General features: G+C 42.9%; 1 protein-coding gene across 1 annotated transcript; it reads right to left on the bottom strand.

Moving 5' to 3' along the window:
* Positions 1-920: 920 nt before the first annotated feature.
* adcyap1a (adenylate cyclase activating polypeptide 1a) lies at positions 921-23,297 on the bottom strand (the record flags this gene model as incomplete). Its single annotated transcript, XM_079292371.1, has 7 exons — positions 921-1,019; positions 1,587-1,721; positions 20,345-20,492; positions 21,040-21,174; positions 21,902-22,006; positions 22,560-22,694; positions 23,200-23,297. 7 exons carry the CDS (start codon positions 23,295-23,297, stop codon positions 921-923), a joined length of 855 nt encoding a protein of 284 aa, XP_079148497.1.
* Positions 23,298-24,209: the final 912 nt, after the last annotated feature.

The raw sequence follows: 24,209 nt of genomic DNA, 5'->3' as shown, positions 1-24,209 counted from the left end.
TAATGACCCCCAAAAGGTTAAGGATTGGCTCACCGCTGAGGCGGCGAGGGAACACTCACAGCTAATGACACTCACAAGTCCATCAGCAGCTCGGTGCAGTGGTCACCGTCACACCACAGCTGGTAGAATAGGAAACTACAGACTCCTTTCAGGCTATAGTCATCTAAACTAATACATAGCTTAGAATGAGCCCAAGTTCAACATGCTGCACCGCCATGTTTCTACAGTGGCCCTCATAGGACAAACCAAACACTGGCTCTAGAGATACAAATGAATCACAGGGCACTTACCATTTGAGTTTGTATTGTTTGTTGGTGTTGCATAATATCAAATAAATGTGTAACGAATACAATTACTGTACAACACGGACATCCTCTGGCATTCAGGGCCCCATGCCCAGGGCAGTTGTCCTGTTTGTAATCTAGCCTTGGGTCCACAAATATCTGAATATAAATTGAAATTATGCAAATATAACACATGACACAATTGCATATTTCCAAGACAGAAAAGGGAGTATGAAGCTTTTTTTTATCCCTGCCGTTGCCCTTAGAATGACTCTTGTTTCCCAGCAAGAAGTAGAACAATGTCCTCCTCAAACCAATTCCACGATTCTGTTTCTCTCCGAAAGTCTCACTCGTTGCCGCTTTAGAAAAGTGCCTAATCTTCCCACCGTACCCCCCTGAACGCACCTCAGCTGATGGAGGGTGGAGCAGGTAATTCAGTGTGACAGCTGAAGCCGAGGGAGGAGTAACCGTGACTTTGACGCGGGAAAATATGGCGCCACCGCTGAGATTAAACAGCAGCTGAATCGATGGGGAGCTCGCCTCATGAATAACGCACGAGGGGCGTTCTCAAGGAGGAAGCACAACAAGTATGAAATATTCAGGTGCAGGTCACATTATTGGCCTTTGAGCAGGGAGTCAGAGAAGAGATTTGTACGAGGACATCAGGATCCACATGATGTAGCTGAACGTGACGCGGGCACTCATCACAATAAAGCAGGACATCCACTTCTTTCTCTTCAAGTGGAAGAAAAGTTGTTAGACTTAGAGTTAGAGATAGCACATTAATTAAGCTGCTGCGTAGAAGGTGAGGAGAGAAAAACAACATGGCTGATGGCAGCTTTCAGGCACTGCAGGAGTATTTCCACAACTCGTTAATGTCATCTATGGCTTCGCCATCAGTGAATCTGAATCTCCTGTTTTATGACTGAATACTGACTCCATCGAGGCTTTAAAAGAGGCTGAAGATGTACGTGAGGATACACACTCCAAAGATCTGTGAAGACAACAAGACCGAGCGTGAATTTGATCTCCGTAAGCAGTTACGAACTTCAATACAAGACTTTCACCTTTTCTCCCTCTCTCTCATCTGACTATTTAATGTGAAATTTACAATCATCGGGGCTGCAAAATACATCAGTGTGTGCAAAATGATGTGTAAAAATGTTGTTGGGACATCCTCTTCCCCCTGATCTTCATCTACTAAAAGGGACTTTAATTGAGTTTCAATGTTGGCGGTTCCTGTGGACTAAAGTGGTGGTGTTTCCGAGTGCCAGAGTCCCTTTAGAAAACCTCTTATTTTACTGTCTGATCCGCGCAGTCCTGGTTCTGGTTCTCCCGTGCCTCCTTTCCCTTCAATACGTCCTGGGCCTCCAGCAGTGTGGTGCTGAGCAGAGCGGAGAGGCGAAGCTCTTCTCCTGGCATGAGGATGAGACGCTCCTGCCGGGTGCAGGTCGAAGGTGAAGCGATCTGGGTCGGTCCACGGTGGGCTGGGTCGCTGCCAGAGGCCCCTACTGGAGTGTGAGCTGAAGGACTTCCTGGTGAAGCTGCATGACGCCATTGATTTTGCACAGAATCCAACCGGTTGTCAGCGATGACAAGCATTAATAATAACTTTGTAGAAATAGCCAATCCTCTCGCTGATGGTCTCATTTGTTCATGCTGGTCAAATAGAGACTGAGTGAGTGATTTATAACCAGTTAGAAGTTCACATTAACTTTAAATAAACTGAGCAGAAAAATACATAATTCAGAATTTCATACTTTAGAGCTCTCAGCGGTCGTATCACAAAGAAAGAACCAAGCCGGGAACGTTCACTCCCTTTTCATGTTGCCTTAAAGTGCAATTTGGGTGATCGGATTTCAATTAAGTGCTTGACCACATCAACCGCAGCTTTAGAGGCAGGCTGTGATTCGATCATCCAAACCACTGCCAGAGGTAATCGGGGATGCATTGTGACAACATTGAACACAAGTGGAAATAAATCAATATCTGTTAATAATATCGTTATTTGATATCAGGGCAAAATGAAAATCTAATCGAGGTGATGTAAAGGTGTTGTAACAGCATGTGATGAAGTTAGACAACCTTGAAACACAAAAATGAATATGGTAGAAATGATGACGATGACGATGATGAACGCCTTTTCATTAACACCTATTCCAATTAATGAACTGGATATGGAATGAGAATTCTTCTTCTTTTTTTTTTTTAAAGAACACAATTATTTTTGAGAGCAGAATTATTATCAATAATTATAGGAATACAAAGTGGAAAATGTCCCAATTTTGTTCTCCCGAACACTGGAACAAAACACATCACCACGAGGTCTATTTAGTAGCTTTCAATTAGGATCACGTGGTGCGATCAAAAGCTCCAGAGCCGTCTTCCCAAAGTAAAACTGGTTTTACCAGAAGTCAAAGTACATTGACTTCTGGTTTCACACGTGACACAAACAGCGGCCTCCTGGGTGAAAGTCCAGTGTTTGTAGACCTTCTTGTAGACCCAACCTTCTCCTTATGCGAACTTTGTTGCTCTTTATACTAATTCACCTGTGCTGGTAATATAGTGCATCGTGCCGACTGGTATTCAAACCCCTCGTTATCAAAGGTTTATCGAGGTTATGAATATTCGTAGCCATAGAAACCTGAGGTTCAGACTTTCTCAAACCAAGCGTGTATGTTTTTTCTTCATTATTTAATTATGAATACGCTCCCTTTGGAAATAGCAGCCGTTATTAACCTGGCAGGTAGATGTTGATCAGATTCCAGCATCATGAAATTCACAGTGTGGGAATTCACTGCAGCTCTGGCCTTGATCAGAGAGCTCAGCTGTTGCTTTTTAATCATCACAAAACACACCTGAGCTCCATCTCTGTGATCGCCCAGCTAATTTAAAGACTCTATGCCACCAGTTTTCCTCCATAATCAGTCCCTCCTGCTCACATTAATTACTTCTATACGCAAGGCTCTTTTTTCCTCTATGGTTTGGCTTTGACTCAAGTTGAGGGGAGTATTAAATTATCTTTTTCCCATTTCTACATTTCATTCAGTCCACAGTTCTGTTAATTCATGAAGCACGTGTTTCTATTAGGACTTCTCATAGAAAACATTTCTGACAGAACAAAGGAAAATCATCCACATCACGAGATATAGGAAGTAAATCGAGAAAGGTTCTTGCTTCAATAAATGTTGTCCCACTCATTAATACCTAACCCAATATAAAAATATAAAGAATTCACCACGCGTCGGAATTCAACACTGACTTGTCTCTATGTTTGTCAATCAATCAATGTGTCGTTGATTCTTGACTTTTTCCGACTGAACTTGTCGGTACGCTAATGATTAGCTGTCAAGCCGAAGAAAAAGTCTCGTCTTTTCCAAAGAGGTCCGGGAGACGTATGCCTTCCTTCTTGAAGATTTGAGTGTTTCGGTTGCAAACAGTTGAAATGCTGATGTAAAAGATTGTATCAAGACAGCCAGATAGCACTAATAGCTGGCAGAGGATGTGTTAAAGTCGGCAATTTAGCCGACAGCCTGCACTGAGAAATACCTTGTGTTAAGTATTAAAAAGTATCCGACAATCAATAATTTTATTACACCAACGCAATCCTTGTGTTTTGTGTTTAATAATGTTATTATACAGTTTTCAAATATACTGTGTTTTACTAGATTTTAGGAGACAAATGGTAATTCTTTTGTAAGCGTGCTAATCACTGATATAATTGTGCCGTCCTGATGAGCATGCGATACACTTAAGGGTCCAGGTTTGGTGGTAAATTATATTTTCTACACAATTCAAAGCAATTCCTGCGTCAAGCCATCGATTTAGAGATGTAGACAGAAAGCCTTCAGCACGGCCTCCTACGCACACCGGTTCACTTTGTTCTTCCACCGTGTTTTTCTGCAGTTTGTTGCTGCAATGCATCCATTCAGCCGAGGTGAGTGATTCCTATAAAAGGACAACATTCTGCAGCGGTCGGATCAATAGAGGGGCGGTCGGCCTTGACTGAAGGATGAGAGTGTGTGGGTTTATCGGGAGGATGCTGTCGTTACATCAGTATGTTAATTGACTGTGTAGTGTCTTCTTTTCTTTTCCCGTCTTGATAGAAATCATTGCTGTTTACTTCTCGGCTAATTGGTATAAAGTCTTACGTGAGAGCTGATCAATCTCATGGCCGTGCCGAACGCTGAGGAAGAGGTCGGCAATGAAGGATATTAAGAAAGTATGCAGATTGGAGAGTTGTTCTTTTACACACATAACACATGTTCTGTGTTTTATATTTCCTCACAGTACAGGTTTAAATCGGATGGAAAGTATCTTCATGCAGATTGGTATCCGTAAGCAACGACACCTCCTCTGCAGGTCCGTATCGGTCTCTTATTCTCCCATGAGGCCATTGTGCTTCGCTCCCTGCGAGTTGAAGTAGCGGGCTGCTAATGAAAGACCGAATGAAACAAAATGCTTGACCAAGGCGAGCATTAACGTCACATAATTATTGCAAGAGAGATGCATTTCTATGGGTACATATTTTAATATTCCAATAAAAGTTTATGTTCAGTTGTATGACCTCGTTCTTTGTCTTTGTTGACACGTGTGTGTCAGATACAGCTCTGTTAAACCCATCTTTTGATTTTGCTGAGTCGACAAGTGTTACAACGGCACTAGTCTTTTCTCTTTTTTATCTCGTAAGAGGCTGAATGACTTTGTCACGAACTGTTCATTTTTAAGTGTCATGGTGGTGTGATGCATGGCACTGCCATGCAGTGTGATGCATGGCAGTGCATTCATCTCCAGGTTTTTGTGCTCAAGTCTAAAAAACGCCATCTATTAATTAAATATCGTGACGTTTGAACTTTTCTCTGAGAGAGCAGGCTGACATCTATTCCTCTTCACACATAATGAGACGCCATGTATCTTCCAACCTTTTCTGAAACCAAAGGGAATCAGTTGTAGGATAAGAAAAGGCGTGTTCGTCATCAGGATGAATGGCAGTATTGTGATGGTGTTTTATTAGCTGTACTAACTTCCTTCTTTCATGTCAAAATAAAACAAAACGAGAGGGATAGATGTTTCCAAAATGCAACTTAAGAAAACGTACTGTCGTTCGTCATGTCACCTCTGGGAATCTGGACTTCAGTCTAAACTCACAATCCTGTCTCACGGCATTTTTGATGAAATTTGAAGGAAATGATGAAGGTTTTATGACAGAAACAGCCTTAACAGATGTATTGACACTTGGTGGATGAAATAGCAAAAGAAAACAACTTGAATTGAAAATGTATGAAGCATGAAAGCACAACACACGCAATGTAACGGCGCATATATACGACTCCTTTCTTTAGTGAGAGTCGATACACATGTGCAGAAGAAGAAGGCATCATATTGTTCAGACACCAATTCTTCAGACCAGCTTGGCATGTTTTCATCATATTGGGAGTGTATCGCTGCACAGCGGTCCCTGGAGGTTTGAGGTTATTCACCAGGAGAAGCTTTGCATTGTTAAATCGTAGAATGAAGGTTGGAGAAAATCTGTACTTTCTTCCCCTTTTATGATTTGACATGTAAAGCAGCATCATTACAGGACACACAGTTTGTGTCCTGATCTTTGGCTCTGGGGGTTTCTCGCGGTTACCAAGCATTTAACGATCTCAGCCACTCCATGTGGGCTGATTGAGGATGACAGGCTTGGTGGAAACTGGTGACAATGAGGGAAAACTACAGTCACCCCCCCCCCCCCACACACACACACACACACACATATGACTCAGTGAGATGCTTGTTGCCCAGCAGGGAGAGCTGATCTGTCCTGCTCTGCCTCCAGAGCAGGTCAAAGCTCTGAAATGTACATTGTGAAAGATTGTACAGTACATGAAGGCTGATTTTACAGCGATGAATACAAACTGCAGGAGCACACAGTTAACACGTATTGTATCTCAGCCCGCTCCGAGCAATGGCGTATGACTGACACAACAATTCGTACGTTATTGTTCGTGCAATGAGGGCGCCTTTCTTCCTTTTTGGCGTGTCATTTGTGCGCCACGTAGTCTGCACTGACTGCAATGTAAACGCATTCGTGTGAATATGCTACACTCTGAGCAGGTGACGTAAAGTATTAAATATGGTGGGCTGGAGGGGAGGTGGATCAAACAAACGCAGCATTTGAAACCAGGAGGCCGGTGTTCACGGCTGGTGTACCAGCGCTGTTGTTTTTTAAGTTACTTTCGTGACGTTTGTGACATGTTTTCCTTTTTACACTTTGACTTATTTTGAGCTCAACTATGATGTTTTTTGTGAGAGGTGATTTGTGCACTGTGAAACTGAACCAGACAAGCCAAACGCTCTACGGCTTGTGAAAGCGCCCTTAGTTGTGGGGTTGTTAATTTAATGAATTCCTCGACACTTATGATGTTCAAGGAATTTATTTCCCCCACTATAACAGATATAAAAGGCTGCGTAATAATAATAATAAGAATGTCCATCGAGTTGCACTGATTTGAATGTATGGAAATGTTGCCTCTCACGCTGCCTTTTGCTCTTTCGTGCAAACCTGCAAGTCAAAGCAAATGAGGGAAATGTATCCGCTCACGTCGACCGACCATGTGCTGAATGGCAAAGATCAATTAGCCTCCTGGGGTTGTTGTCACTGCTGGGGCTTCCTCCAGCAGAGCCTTAATCCCAATCAAGCGTCCGCCGCCTCAGCCTGACAACCAGCTCGGCCTCAAGGCCTCCAGACCTCAGCAGCACTATTGTATTCAATTATGTAGAATATGATGTGGGAAAAATGTTGTTCCTTGTGTTGCTGTATATATTCAACACTTCCTGACATCGGTGGAAGCAATAATAGCCAAATGGACCCTCCTGGTTTTAAGACTGATCATGATTTGAGATTGCACCTTCACTTATAATAAGCTGGTTCTCTTTTGACACCATGCAAAACTGGTCTTTCATCGTCTATAAGTATCCATCAAACAGGAGGACAAAAAGATGAGTCTGAGGCTGACTTGACATTTTTGAGCCTTTAGTTTGTGTATTAACTATTTTTGTACAACCACTTTTAACAGCCTTACGTCATTATCTTTTGAGCTGACAATGAAATTATATTTTTGCCGCATCATACTTCCTTAATTTGACACATTTCCGGCTAAAACAGCATGATGGGGCAGGATATCACACCATCAGTGTATAACTCTAAAGTGTAACCCAGTGGGATGTCTGTGAGGCAGAGGAAGTTTATTCAGCTTCATGTCGGGACGGGAATAATTAACCGTCACTGAAGGTTTCATTGTTTCAAAGTTAAACCATGATATCCTTCAGGTACCCTATTGTGGACATTTTCTTCTTTATTTCATGTGCACATCAGTTGTTTAATCTCTGTCTGTCAATGTTCTCTGGGGACAGTGATGTCTGCTATAACTCAACAAACATTCAGTTTTGTAAAAACATTCATAGTCCCCAGAGGATGTATTCTAATGACTTTTCCTCTGTCGTTAAATTGTCCAATAGTTCCTAAACTATTAGTTCTTAAAAGTAAAAAACAAAAGAAACACCACCTCCATTTCACCTCCAGTGTTCCAATGTGTGCCCTCTTTAGGACCTAGGAACCGAACAAGGAAGCATCCTTGACTCATAGAGACACTCAGGATCCATTGTGCCCGTCTGATTTCATTTTGTGCCATTTGTCTGAACTGAGCAGCGATACCTCAGTGGCACTCAATCGTCTTGACAAACACTTAACCTGATTATGTTATGGAGTGGCTCAGACATACTCAAAAACATTTACTCAGCGACGTAATCAACGTTCACGTATAAAGCGCACATGCATGAAGCCAAAAATGGGGCAAATACGGAATATGATGAGTTTAATGAGGCGAGGAATGAAACAGATGAGACCAGAATATACGTCATCGACAGAGCAGCGTGGATGAAACGGAGGATCTGATTGGAGGAGGGAGCGTAACCGACTGCCGTGTCACTGCTGTGATTGACGGGAGCGATGAGAGAGTGAGCATGTGTCCGCTCCTCAAACTTTAATGGAGGTAATGAATGGACATGAGTAAATTACCCAGCCCCTCTCCATCAGGGGAACGCACCGTAGCTCATCCGGCTCCACGAGCACCTGATCCATAGAGTAAGTGATATCAAGGCATCGCCGGAGAGCCACCAAGAACACATCAAGCGTGTGAACCGATATGTTGCTCATAATTAGTGTCACAGAGATTTACAGACATGACGAGATGTGCAGCTCTGCATTTTCTACATGCAACACACATGATTCTAGCATCGATTATCTCATCATGTTGTCTTTGCTACATAGCTCACAATCTCAATGATGTATCTTAAATGTATTTATTAATCAATGGGTCGTATTTAAATCATGAGGAGAAGAACATTTTGAGCCTCTTTCCAGAATTACAGGAGTTGTTCAACATGAGTACAGTAGATCTTTGCCCAATTAGCTGTAACTGTAATTAAATCTCTTGAAAATCAGAGACAGAGACTTCTTCTATTAACATAATTTCAGCTAATTACCCTCGAGAACAACACTGCAGCATAAATCGGTCACATTTAGACAATTAGCAAATCTGCTAGTTGTTAATTCTTTGACCTCCTAAGAATCAAAGACCTTCGAGCATTAAAAAAAAATGCGACAAAAACACAAACTAATGAGGCACAGGATCAGTGTCTTCTCCCGACATTTAATACCACGTCTCCAGCGAGTACCCGCTGCCCCGTGGTTTGTGTTGCGAAAATAACTTTTTCGGCACAAAGGGGCCTGTAAAAACTGTCGCTCACAGCTGTCAAACTCGGAAATGAGCTCTCAAGGACTCTGATCGGAGCCGAAGCCATCAATTTACCATGAGGGCCCATTTCTACTGTGGCCCGTAGCGCGGTGAGGGTCCTGCTCAGTATAAATATGCTCTCATATATACAGAATGGACCTCAGTAAGTAAATCAAATAAGGCGTAATATTTGCCACGTTGGTGTTCGGCATGCTTTTTAAAAGAAATTGAAGCACTTTTAAAGCCGTTTCACACCAAGCACGGACTTTTGTCTGAATCATTTTCACAGAAAAACACCTGATTTAATGATTTCAGCGTTTTCCAGATTGGGGCCAACATACTAAGCATTGGCATCAACTTCAAGCTCCCGCCTGATTGCGATTCATTCACCTCACCTGCCCAGTCAACCCAGCTGCCTTCCATCAACTCATCTACTCAACAGTGTATCTTCTCTTCGCCGGATCGTTGCTGCAACCTGCCATGGCAAAATGGATGAGGACAAATTTGTCAAATGTGAAGTTCAATCATATGAGGAAGGAAAATGAAATGCAGCTAGAGGACAACCTGTGGCAATTAAAGGCTGCGTCAAAATCATTATTCAACACATACTAAAGTTCTGCTGATTCAGTGAATTTTACGTCTATTTAAAGAACAACAAAAGGTTCAATTTGTAAAATCTACACATTCACAGACGTCTCATTGACAGCAATATTAAGTATCACCTTGGAGATGAGGAGTTATACTCAAGTAAAGAAGTGGAATTAAATAGTTTCCACGTAGGGCTTAAAGCATTTTTTTGTACGGCACTGGATACATCGAGTGCTGGTTACGTCTTAACCTCTGTTTGACTATTTTCTCTGCATATATGCTGCTCACTGTGTTTTCGTCATGGGGAAATCTTGCGTGTCTCCCACAAAGGTCAGCACTACTCCAGGGTTAGAAATGACAGCAGCAGCAGTCACAGTGAGTTACATGCTCAGAGAAGAGTTCATATCAATGTGGAAGATTTATTTTGGACATGTCCCGGGGTACACACTGTATATAAGGAACACTGGGTGCAGAAGATGCACAATAGTACCAAAAAAACTACGAATATGCATTCTCAATTGTGTTACGTTTCGTTGGAAAGGTGTCACAATTATGTTTTCAATCAACTGGAAGCAAAATGGCGTTTTATTTTTGGGTACAGATGTGGTGATTAATGATGATCTACAAGACTGCTCTTAATATTTTCCCCACTTTGGCAAGAATCTCATCAGTTCATCACATTTGATGGACCCCACTTGAGGTGATTCAAGTGGGCTCTGTGGGGAGGAAAAGCACCACAGTACTGGATTATTTAAAAGTCTGTGCGCCTGCATTATCCACAGCGCTGGGAGCTTGTTTTATGAGGACGTTATGGGCATTAAATGAGATTGTGGAATCATTCACCTTCATTGTTTATCACGAAAAGGCCAGGATGTGGTCTGAAGAGTTTCATCAATACAAACTTGCCAGGAGTGAACATTTTAATTAAAAAAGAATTTTAGGGAGATAATATCCTGGCAGAAGAAGCAGCATAAATCCTTTCATAACTTCATCAAATATTTATCTCATAATTCTGCAAGCAACAAAATGACTGCATTTCTGTCATAAAAAAAAAGATAATCAGCTCCAAACAAGACATCATCGGCGATTAGAACAGATGAGCGTTGGAGCCCTGTCGATTGTGGATCGTTGTCCTCTCAGCTGCAGGAGCTCCACACTCGTGTTACCCGTAACAGTAGTGAGCCAGACAGCAGCAATTATTCACCATAAAGCAATGCAGCGCTGGCTGAGAGTAAATTACAGGAAGAGCTTGGACCAATTACTTCTTGTAATGAGACAAATCTCATTTGACAATATAACACCCTTTGCATTGAATGGAGCAAGTCCTCGTGCCGCCAAAAAAAGAGAGGAGAGCGAAGAGGACATCACTCGTCCTGGTGCTGCACGAAGAAAGGCTTCTGTGATAATTACACCGAGCTCTGAGACTTGTATTACAGCCTTCTCCATTAATCCTTTTTGAAGCATTATAATGTGTCATTTAAACTGTCACAATGACATGCTGGTGCTAAAACGCTGGCCGTGGGATCTTTTTCTCCTCCGGGTAGATTTTTCGTTTGAGCGGATGAAATTCGGCAGCGAGGTGAAAGCGCCGCGCCCTCACCGTCACTAGAGGCGGCCATCTTGTCGCACGAATGAAAATGTCTCCCCAAGAACACACACAGGCCACAACGAGCACTATTAACAACACATCCGCCTCTGGGATCATGGAAAGAACACCTCAGGGTCACGCTCTGGAACATGAACTTAAACTGAACGTGATTTTGTACTGAATTTGTGAAAATTACGACACAGCTTCCGTTAAAGGGAGATTTGAAAATGGAGTGACGTTTGCAATCTCATACTCTTCTTATTAACAATACATATTTCATGGAACTCCAGCTGCCTGAGGAAGGACCTCATTGTCATATTGTATTGAAGTGCATCTTATTTGTGTGCTATATTAGTTATTAAGTCATCAACTTCAGTTTTCAAGTGGCTTCTCCTTTAAGAATAACTTTTTTTGCCTAGCGAGAACCCTTTTCACACTCAGCCAAAGGTTGGTTTTTTAATCAAGTCTTCATCAGTTTTATAATGAATAGGAAGTCCGCACACAACACAATACTGTCTTCATATCAGACAATATGTCAAACACAGATGTAGAGGTTACCCAAACTGGAGGAAAGGCGTTGTAACTCTAGCTCTGTTGCCTCCTCAGTAACAACCTTCAGAATAAAAGCTAAAAGACACTGAATGAAAAAAATGCTACATTATCACCACTTTATCTCCACAACATTATTTCACGTCTTTCACAAGGTGATCGTCTGTCTGAGAAACTACTCTTTCGTGAGTCTCTCTAAGTCTCCGCGCCGAAACAAAAATATGGCATCGTTAGATCGGTTGGAATGGAACAGCAGGACACAAGGAAGAACAGAAAGTACATAGGATGACACCCAAGGGTGTTGCCCCTCCGCGTGTTTCCACACACTGAAGAAAAAGGCTTTACCGAATGATTCAGGGGCCTCGGCGCATATGGACGTGCTCAGTCTTTTTTAATCAGCTCACAGCTTAGCAGTTGCGGCTCCCAGTCGGACAGTAATGGTGCTGATTCTGACATAAAGGGTTGTTTGTTGCTCTGCAGTGATGTTTCAGCGCATGCAGGGGACAAATAAGTGAGCGTCATGCATTTTTCAAGACTTTTAGCTTCTAGGAAACCACAGATTTTTATAAACGAGAGCACAACTTTTTTTCCCAAAGTCTGCAGCTGCTGTCTGTGTTTCTATCACATCTGTGATTTCTTATTTTTGGCCAAATTTATCAGCTACAAAATGATGTCAATGCTTTTCAGTCCCCCCCCCCCCCATTGCTTCATCAACACTTCCGCCCGGCAGCATTACCTCAGGAATCTGAGAAGACAAGAGAGTTTATTTCAGGAGCAGTCACTGTCTGCTAAGATGAACCGTGAACCGCCGCTAAAGATAGAGGCTCTATTTTGGTAACTGAAGATATTAAAGATACATATGAAACAGACGGAGGAGGGTATGAATGATGGCACGCTCATTCAGGTCCGTGGCTGACCAAAAAAAAAGCTGCTTTTATGAAGCACCCAGAGGTTATCAATGTGATGTTTCATTGACAAAAGGGTTAGCCGGTTGCTAATTAGCGGTCAAGTTGCAAATTAGCCCCAAAATCAGAGGAACAAACCTGCTGCTATTTTTGGTCATTAACCTGCTGACTCATTAAATATATCCAGTGCATGCTGGTATTTCAGGGGCGTGAAAACAAGAACATGTGCATAGTGGAAATTCACACCAAAGACCGTGACTCACTTGCTTAACGGGATAATATTCAGAACAAGCTGTTTAATCATGTATGACAGGAAATTCATTTCTTCCACAAAGCAGATTCTATTGAATGGTGACGTAGTCAATTTAGAAATATGTTTGAGCTTGAGTCAGATCGAGTTCCCTTTCTTATTCATCACCTGTTTGTCTGTGTGCCGTTACGAAGGTGGCCGCTTACACGGGTTAAAAAAGAATCCATGAAATCGTGTTCGGCCGCCGCTCACTTTGGCAACTGAAGACAGATGGAGGAAACCTCCAATGAAGATGAACAACAGGAGCCTTTCTTGAAAAGTCATCCCGGAGCAACTGCTCTATCGATGTGGAGTAAGAGGAACGAACGGACTCTTGGTGGAATCAGAGTAGATTTGGCAACGCTCAGTTTCAATCATTACATTTTCACAAAGATTTACAGTGTGCAAGTTTTGGTTTTCTGAAAAGAAAGCGTTGTTTCCTGCACCAGCAGGCAGATGTTTATTGACAATGTTAGCGAGGAGCTGGTGAACATAGTGGAGCATTTAGCAGCTAAAGAGACAGGTGTTCCAATCAGGAGGTGGTGGAGACCGAAACAAAGCTCAGAGGAGAGTGAGGGTTGTGGTCAGAAACACAAAAACTGTCACGTCAGCAGCTGTTTGCTAACAGTTTGGACATCTTTACGATATGTCTGTGTTATGTTTACAGCTTGTTGCGCTGCGCCCCAAGTGGCCAAAAGAGTCAATAGTACTGTTTCGATGGGTGACCTACTGTAACTTTTGTGTGATATAGTTAAAAACAAATGTCTCTTTTATCGCTGTTATCACGAGGGACTGTCATATTGTCACTCTCAAGTTGTCCACCGTATCTTTTGCTGTTCATGTTTATGTAAATTGGCTTTTTATGTTATTATGAAGGTTGCCAAATAAATGTTAGCCTCAGTAAATGCAGCATGTGTACAGAACCAAAGCTTTTCCCACATATCAACAACACATGAGTGTCGTCCTATATTATTTTCTTATTTAATACTTTGGCTGAAATCAACAATTATTTGTCGTTGTTTCCACTCGCTTGCAAAGGGACAAAAGTATATACGGCTAAAAAAGAAAAGTGTGATGCGCTCTTTTAAATGACTGAATGCTCTATTCTGGTAGGTGGCAAATGATTTATCTCTGCTTGTGATGGACCTCCTGCAAACAACAGAAGACAGGTATATTCATGGCAGCACACAAGTGAGATGAATTAACTCTGCCTCTATCTTTAGCAGGATTTAGAGTCAGCAGCTGCACTGATTTATCACCACCGTCTCATCGGTGTCAGATGAATGATGAACGTCTAGATATGAAACCTACCACAGCAGGACACTTCATAGCTCGCTCTCTCTCTCTCTTTGTGACCTGCTAAAACAGTGGGAAAGAGCAGATACCGTAATGTGCAGAGGTGGGTGACTTCATTGTGTACATGTCTGCCAAAGTCTATGTGACCTTCATGCTAAGGTACAGCCGCTGTCCTTTCTCAGTGATGATGTCACGAGGTACTACGTCGTGCTAATGGATGGATCGATAGCGTGACGTCAGTTCGATACATATTAATGGCGCGCTGGCCTGTGCCATGATGATGTGAGGAAAATGACATCAGGGGTCAGCTGACAGCCCAATAATGAGTACAGCGTTCAGTCCAAATCTAGGTACATGCTCCCGTACCTCTGGCCTCCGAACCCGGACCGCCATGACGTCTGAGCCAGAAGAATGCTAATTGGGCTCTTGTGCGCTGTACGGTGTCCACAGAGGGAGGGGAAGGCGGAGCAGGAACATGAGAAAAGGGAAGGGTGTGTGTGCTGCAGACGAACAGGTTTAAAAAGAATATGGAAATAAAACTCATTCATTATTTAGATGTGGGTCTGTGTTCAGACGGCTTACTGCTGATGATAAAACGACAACTTGCTGTTTGCATGCGACACGGATCAAAACACCCACATTCCTACATTTTGACAGGATGTGTCTCTGCTATATGCTGACTATACTCCCTCCGTCTCCAGGTTGTGCCTTACACGTGCCGCACGTATCAATGGATGTGAGTTACGCACTGTCTGTAGCTCAGGTACAAAGTCAGCAAACTCACACAGTAATGTCAGTCAGGCAGCAGAGTGTATTGAATTGATCAAGGTTGCCTTCTTTTGTTGACGTGAAATTAGCTTTTGAAAGAGGAAGAGCGCGATTCAACAGTTACAGCCTCACAGTTTGAGTCCAGAGGGTCACGGTGTCATTTAGATACCGTCGAATTTAAAGAGATTGAAGCTTTGCCAACAGCTTCAGTTGAAAGTATTGGAACCATAATATGGACACAAATGATATTAAACATTAATCATACCTTATGTCACAACCACGATCTCTTCTTAGCCCTCTGAAGATATTTCGAGAGAAATTCTATTGAATAAGTTGGCATTGGACATAAAAACTTTGTTAGTATTTAATTGTAAGAGGAAAAAGATCTTCTTTAAAAAGTTTCATAGTCCAACTTGAAAGAGTTGCTAATGTTTCAGAGACTTTTTCACCTTGATATGAACAAGATGTGTCTAATTTTCTCTTTTGAATGTGGTCAGACTTTAAAGATGACTAAAATTGATAAAATCATCGGTGACTCACAGCTTCAATACAACCAATATAATACAAGCACTGCTCAAAACCACATCAGACCCTGTTTACACGCACGTAACAAATGAGCCTTTTGCTGGAGGTCTGACATTATATTCAACAACACACCAACATGAATGCGGCAGTATCTTTTTCCGTAATGGCTGAACTTTTGCACCACGCTGCAGTCAGTCAAGCAGGGCCCAGGAGGCGGCACTGATGAAAGGGTTTCATGTGGATTCCCCCTCCAGAAAGCTGCCACTCACACGGGACCCAGAGGAGCGAGGGGGATCCTGGGTTGCAGCTCGGAGTTTGGGGTGTGGAGTACGAGTTGAAAAGTGTAAGAGAGACGGTCTGTCAGGCTGCGGTTTGCCAACGAACAATGGCACCACGCTGGACTGAGACGGTGAACGTGGTAAAGATTAGACCTGCTGAGCAGCCTGTTAGCATTGGCACTGAAGCGTGTTGCAGACGTTAGCATTTAGCTCAAAGCACCTCTGTGTCTAAGTACAGCCACATACATCTGCAGCTAGCATCGTGGTGCACTCTTCTTGTAAAACACTGGATACTTTGACCTCTATAGCCCTCAAAATCAAGCACTCGTTGGTTCGGACTCACCCAGCTGCGCTCTCTTTATATCTGTGCACTTTTATGAATCATGTTTCATCTCTGCGAGTGCATCAGCCAGTAAAAGACAACACAGCAGAGACTGAAACCGTTCGGGTAAAATGCATCCAGCGGGGTCTTTGGGTGCCCAGGAAGTCCTCCGGGGCCCCGCCCACTCTCAACCCTAACCCCTCCTGGGACTGGTTGCCTGGCAACACTGGCCCGATCGGGTTAGCCGGGTTAAGAAAGGGTCCGGCACGGGGCCGGAGGAATCGGATCACTCCATTGATCATCTTCTCTCTGCACTCCTCTGAGAGCCGAGGCCACGGCCGCAGAATCAAAGCCCTGCCATCATGTCTGAGCGGGGTTATTACGCGGACTGGGGAGCGGGGAGAGACACGGCGGGCTTTGTGTGGCGGTTCAGTCTGACATCCCACGCCGAAACATCACAGTGCGTGACCACGCGCAGTCACGAGCGATTGTCATGGAAGCCCTTTAAAGAGAATTCAGCTCTGCAGAGCTGGGTATTACAGACAAGCCTGCAATGCTCTGTGGGGACTTATTATCATGCATTATGACATATGGGGGGATCTATTTAACGCCATTAGCTGTAATTTGGATTGTGGAGGAAAGGAACAAGGCGGAGGGCTATATATAGGGTGGGTGGTGGTGTTTTAAATACCACCTGCTGCACCCACAGTGTGGGAGTCCCCCGTGGGTCTCAACAGGAGGGAGGCACACTGGACTGACAACGTTTTATTAAAGCATTATTTCACTTTTAATAACAGAATGTAACTTGTACATTTAACATCCTGCTCCTGCCTGTGGATGAAAATCAATAGGAGCTTTCATGTGGGCTTTGGGGCTAATGCTTTCCAGCATAATAAGCAGCAGTTAGCTAGCTTAGCATTAGTCATTCGTCAGTCCCGCTTCAACTCGATGCGTTCATGTTTGCTCGGTTTCTAACAGGGAACCGGCGATTATCTTGTAAATTACTTGTGATAATGCAGTGAAACAAATCCATAGAACAGAGATTTTATAGGTATCTAACATTTTAGCTAACATAGCAAGCTATTAAAGGTGCACACCGGCTTATACTGGCTGAGTTCTTTATACCACGTATTCACTGTTGAAGCTTTAATGCATGCTCATGTTATGCATCCGTGCAGCTCAACAGGTGTGCTGCTGCGCCACAGGGATTGTAAAGGGAAACCCTTTGAAGGCTAAAGCCCCCACCTGCTTACAAACACAGCCAGACCTGGTGAACAGATGAGATGGTGTGCAAAAATACAAGACAAAGGGGACATTTGTTATGCCGTTATGTCATGTGTTGTAGTCATTTTGTATGCAAATAATGTCAGAGAGTGATTATTTTTTGTTGTTGATTCATCGATTTGAATATTTTTGGGATGAACCAGTGAGTCACCCTCCATAAGAAAACGTATAACTTTAAACGTTATATAACCAAGGAAGCCACGGCATGAAACTGCATTCGCTCTACTTTGTGATGTGGAGGCGTGCTGGGGGGAAAAGATGGCTTCTCCCAAAGCAGCTGTACCACCAGAGTAATGATATCAGACATAAAAAAGGTCCCATCTGCACATTCCCTCATGTCTGTGCATGGTTTTTAGTTATTTTGCGTCGACGTTTTTAGCAGCAAAGTGAATGTGCCAGTGTCGAGGGCGGCCAACTGTTCCACCAGTACGGCAGGCCTTTGGTGGCGACCGCTGAAGTCCCGGAGAGGTGTAAAGTGCAGCGAGGCAGTGTGTGGAGCGGACGGGGCGATCCCTCCCACGTCTCCTTACTCATGCTGTCCCGAGGGGAGGTAGACACCCAGCCAGCTGGTGTCACCGTTCCCCCGCCAAGAGCCTCTGAGTCATCATCGAAAGGAGGGGGGGGGGGGTGTAGGGATTTAGATCACAAGCTTATCCTTTGTTTCTTATTTATTCTGCAACATCGTGTAGTTGTTGACCGTCCACACAGCTACAAAACCCACATTGATGAAGAGAGAGAGAAGTGTTTGACATGTTTTATTTTTGTTGTTTCAGCATGAATTTGATAGTTTTTTTCCTAGTTGGTGTGTGTGTGTGTGTGTGTTGTGTGCTTTGAATCTGCAGTATGTTGCTTTGTGTTATCTGAAGGTGTGTGTGGCCCTTTTGATGTTTCATACTTCTAATCGTTTCCATGTGCTGCTGCCCACAAGTGGATTTTTCTCTTAGTTCTCTCATCTCTCCTTTCTTCTGTAACACTTGTTGAACCTGTCGAGGGAGGTCCATCTCCATTACAGCGCTATAGTGAGTTTGGGCTTTCGTCCTCTTATCTTTCAGAGTTATGGTGATATTGGCTTCAAAGATTAGACGGAATTTTTGTTGTTTACAAAAATTTATTCATACAAATCTTACAACACTTTTTTTTTTAACATTTATTGACTTGACCCTTGCAGATCGCCATTTGAAGTAGTAATCTAATGTTCACTTTCTACACAGTAAATATATATATATCTTTGAAGATGATTCCATTTCAGTAAGGCTATTGGCGCTTTCATTATCATACATATAATGTTTCATGGAGAGCGGGAAACTGATCCTTCCCTCTTGTTTTCACACAAAATGTACGTCTAGTGCTCTAAAAGCAAAAGAAAGCGGTGCAAGCGGGGAACGCTTGGCGTCTAAAGCTGGAGGCTTCTAGAGATCCTATCAATCGTCTGTGCAACACAAAAAACAACAACGAAAGGGTGAAATGTAAGCTGATGATGTGCAGCATTGTAGGGCCACTAAATAGCCATCTGTGATTCATGGCGATTTTTAAAGTCGATGCAAGGCACCACAGCCGAAAACTGCTTCCTGCGTCACAAAGCCTAGAGGAGAATGCAAAATTGAAGAAAGATTGATACAGTAAACACAGATCGAAGAACTTTTTTTTTTTTTTTTTAACCCTGCTGTTTTGAAACTCGCTTTTTTTTGCAAAATATGTATTCCTCCCTCACGAATATGGTCAGACATGTGCAGACGGGCGTGTGTTTCATCTACAGTCCGTTTTTAGTCTTATCTTGTAGATTTGACAAACTTTGATCCCTCAACTTTTCAAAATCAGCATGTTCCTGGTCGTCGTTGCTTTATTTGCTTCTCTTGACTGTGTTGTCTTCTTGTGTACTTGCATCTCATCCTTCCTCTTCTTTAGATCTAGCTATGTGAATTATGGCAGCCGTTTAACCCGCCTTTAAACGTCTCAGTCACAACTTCTTAATAAACAGTTCAACACTTGGTTACAAAATCAGTTAGCAACAGAGCCTACAAGACAAAGCATGACATTGAGACTCTTGCCAGCAGTAAAGTACATTCAGGTAATTCTTCAAAGTTCAACATACAGTTTGTGTAGAAATGTAAGAACAGAAGACACAAAACAACATCCAGAAATGACAGGAATGTATGTTTGCAGTAGTCAGAAAGCAAGCAAAACCATCGAGTTGGAGTCGTCTGCAGATGCGGTGGCCAGTGCAATTCCTTTAATCATGCAATCTACTGTCGTTTTTCTTTACATTGGTTCACATGACAGATAAGGGAAGCACAATAGACCCAGAAGGTTCAAACACAAGAGTTCAATCTGCCTCGAATGTCTCTCACAAAGAACACATCGATGGATAAGTCGTCATGTAACAAGTATCATTACTTCCTTTTGAATGCTTTTTTAGTTTTTAATTTGCCTGATGGTGCTTTTGGATGTTTGTGATACTTATTATATGGGCAGAGAGACATGAGAGAACCTTCAGCAGAAACCAGTCGATAGAAACACAAGATGTACATGAGTCAAAGGCGTGAGCTCACTCGGTAAAGACTGCAGAAGAAGAACCTCAAAAGTACTCTGGTCCTCGTCTCAGACTTTTCTTTTTTAAAGATTCCCATTTAAAATTTTAAAAAGTGGATAACTGGCATTTTGAAAGTGTTTAACGGCAACGCTCATCTGGTCTAACCCAGATTTACTATAATAATCATCATGTTATCATACTTTCATTCGTAAAGAGGACGAATCAATCAGAAAATGGGATCAGGAGGGATTGAAGATGCGTGAGACTCTAGAGAGACAGGAGCACGAATGAGGCAGAAGAAGCGTAGAGTGTTTGAGGGTTAAAGGTGAGAGGAGGAGGGTTCCCCTGCGAGGATTACGGCCTCAGGAAAGAGCCTGAAACTCACCGGGAATTCGGGAGAGAACTGTTTCAGCCAGTCTCCCAAAAAAGCCTCAAACTCATCCCCGTCCGGGAGGGCATCAAAGTCTATGTCTTGTAGGATATGGTGAAAACCTATGTCTTCAAGGCTGTTGTGAATAAAGACAACTAAACTCTTAATGTCACTTTACAAAAAGCAGCATTCAATACATTGATTGTCTTTTAAACAATTTATTTTCCTCACAATCATATCTCTTCACTCAACGTTTAAAAGACACAGGGCTGTTTGGAGCATATCGTCATGTGAACAATTGTCTCCCCTCAATAAATAGGTCTAAGAAAAAATAAATTAATGAATACATAAATAGAGACTATTTTTTTTTTAGTTTTTTTTTTTAGAATGAACAAGAATTGGTCCACAAAGTAGATATGAGAGTCCTCAAGTGCTTTAAGTACAAAATAAAAAGCAATATTATTATCAAAATATTCATTTTAATGGCTTACTTCATACATAAATACATGTTTAAGAACACAAAAGCGATCCACTGATTGTTCAGATCTCAAAATGACTTCATGTGGGGCTGCACACACTTAAGTTTTTTGTTTTTTTGTTTGGGGTTTTTTTCAGGAGGGGAGGGGGGAGGATGCTACAAATATGCCAGCCGGCGTCCTTTGTTTCTAATTCTCTGTCTATACCTTTTCCCAAGGACTGCTGCCAGGTATTTCTTGATGGCCATTTGCTTTCGGTAGCGGCTGTAGCTGTCCGTGAAGATCCCGTCTGAGTGTCGCTTGGACAGAGGCTCGGCGCTGTCGTCCAGCGTGTTCCCCATGCTGTGTGAGAGAAAAGAGGGTTCACTATCATCACACCGAAGCATTTACATTCACATGACCCCCCCTCCCCCCATGTACAGCATGTGGTGCTGTGAAAAATCATCTCTGTGTCATCATCTTAGAGGAGAAATTAACAGATAATCACATTTCCATTCTGTCCAAAACAAGTCAGCCTGCAGAGCTGTGCAGAGACACAATCTGTGTCCTTCATTTTTGGGGAAATAATCTGATTTCAACACGTGGATTATACATGCATTGTCAAAGATTTTGCATGGAAACGTTGCAAAATTATTTAAATGTAGGAGACAGTGATTTCTTTGTTTTATTTATAGCCCATCCCAGGACAACCTGCATTGAGGTGTGATGGGCCTGCTCATACGGATTCACTAATTGCCCCCTCCCCCCGCTTCCATCGGGAGCCACTGGGATTTCATCCGATCAATTATTCACATTGAAATAAATTTAAACCTGAGAGAATTCCCTCTGCGCCTTTACGACACAGCACACTTCCCATAGTGCATAGTCTGTGCTCTCATAGCGTTAATAAGAGGCTGATGCAGAGGACGAGCTGCATGCTGGGAGATAACAGGGCCACAGACATACGTACAGCACGTGTAACAGCGTGGATCATGAGCAATTAAAGGATCAGTCCAAAGAAACAGAAACACAGAAGACAGAAAACAGTGTAAAAAAAAAGAAGAGGCGACAACCAAGAAGATGTTCTTACCCTACACGTTTTGCCATCAGAGAATGCAGATATTTCCTTGCTGATAACTGACCCAGCGCTTTCCTGTAGGCTTTATTAAACATGCCGTCTGCATGCCTTTCCGTTCTGGGATGATAGATAGCCACACAGTAAAATCACCACACACCCAGCGCAAGAGAGGCAACAATTTCAAGTAGCTGCACTGTAAAAAGATAAATACCCATTTTAACACGTGGATTATGGTGTGATATGTGGGCCTCGTGCTCGATGTTCTTGTGATAAATACAGGAAGCTTTTAAATGATTTCTCTTGTGTCTTTTTTAGGCGTTTTCTTAATAAATTGATCTGCCCAGAATATGTTGTCTTGATTCAACACTTATTTTAAGAAAACTAGATGTAAAGACTGATTAAAGAAGTTTTGCAGCTGATTTTCAACACTTCCTTATGAAGCCAGATTTCATTTTGTTGCTCCCTTCTCTTGCAGTTTGAATATTTTTGATGAATTGCATGTCTCCAAATAATAAATAGCAGTCACTGTGTTGAAAGTTACTGACAACATTTCGACGATACGTTACACGGATTCACACAAAACGCACAAGATACGTGGACACAAATAGGACTTATGGGACGTTCAACAGGGATGTCTCCAGCGTCGGGACCAAACAGGGGTAATAGTCACCTTTTCTCCGGCGGGTAATACAAAGTGAAGACGTCGTCAGCGGCAGACGGAGCGCTTCTCACATCCATTTGGTCTCTGTCGTAATCCAGGGACGATAACGAGTTCCCGTTCTCGTCGTAAAGCTCACTGTCGAGTCTAAAAAGATGAGACACGTTTTTTTCCCAAATGCGCAGCTCTGTTTTATAAAGTCGTTTAGATACTTTTTGTGTCTTTTTAATTTAAAAACAAATTATATATAATTATCCACCAGAAATGCCACAGTTTACATTAACAAAACAATTATTTTATTGGCCTGCAATTTTTTAAAAAGACCCAAAATCTGACCTCAAAAGCTTTGTTTCGACCAAAAACGTTTTCTATTAATTATCTTACCAGATACAAGTATCGATTAATGGCGGCAGGACACATTGAGACACTACTGCACTGCCTCAGTAGCCTTTTACCGCCGTGTGAGCAGCACAATGGATCGGCTGTCAGATGATGTTAATCCAAGAGGCTATTATGGCCACAGACACCGCTGTTAGGCAGATGTGGTCTGCACCCTGCTGCTTAGCGCAACTACGTTCCCCTGGCCAAGCCAAACAAATATCATCGACATCTGAAAAGAGACACTGCAATGAAAAGTTAAGAGTGTACGTACCTAACACTGGGAAAGCTAAGCCCCACAGGTGAGCAGTAGACGCTGTAATGCATTAAGATTCCATAGATGAGTAAGGCTAAAGTCGCTTTACTGGACATTGTCCTGCTGCAAAAGAACAAAAAAAACAGTGAGTGAGTGAACAGGTGTACAATCAAACTCATGCGATGAATTCTTTGATGTTTACTTTCACACCACACCTGTGAGTTTCTAAAAGCAAAAAAAAAAGCAGCCACACCTGACTGTTCTCCAAGCGCTCGCTACTTTACGCTGCGTAAACGCACCCGAAAAGTGCCTCTGCTTACCAGTTGTGAGCGATCAGCTGAAGACCTCAACTGGGAGAGTGAGATAGAATCTCTATCTCAGTCTCTTTCTCTCTCTCTCTCTATCTCTCTCTCTCTCTCGCTCCCTTCCTCTCCTCTCGTGCCTCAGTGAAGCGCCTCTTCGGTCTCCTTGTGTTTGTTCCGAGTGCGCCCGCTGCTCAGTTCTTGGGGATGTCTACGTGTACTCGGTCATGGAGAGCGCCAAACATTTGTCTGCGGAGAACTTCCCTGCGTCCTGTGAACTTAACTTCCCTTGGTTTTTTATTCATGAATCCGAAAGACATGCCTTTTTCACTTGTCACGTAGGTTGGGGTGATGGGGGGGGGGGGGGGGGTTTGAGGTGGGTGGCTGCGTCATCCTCCCCCCCTCCCCCCCCCCACACCACCACCACCACCACCGTCCCATTGGACTGCATCGTTCTTCCGCGTCAATGAAAGACCCCGAGCCAAGTCATAAAAAAAAGAAATGGAGCCTGGATTCAAACATAATCAATTAAACAGGGTATTAATGCCAAACATCTGACGTCACTCCTGCAGGATCACGTGAGGCCTGGTTGGGACCAGAGGGAGCTGTCCAGTGCTGGAATATGACGAAGCTTCTCTTTTTACAAAAGGTTTATGTCTGAATCAGCTCACTTCATTTATCAGCAATCAGTTATTTCCCCACCGCGTTTCAGAGGCCAGACTCAGT

This window comes from Melanostigma gelatinosum (genome assembly GCF_949748355.1).
Source record: "Melanostigma gelatinosum genome assembly, chromosome: 20".
Classification (NCBI taxonomy): domain Eukaryota; kingdom Metazoa; phylum Chordata; class Actinopteri; order Perciformes; family Zoarcidae; genus Melanostigma; species Melanostigma gelatinosum.
The sequence above is the reverse complement of the archived record's forward strand: the minus strand, read 5'-3'. Positions and strand labels throughout refer to the sequence as shown.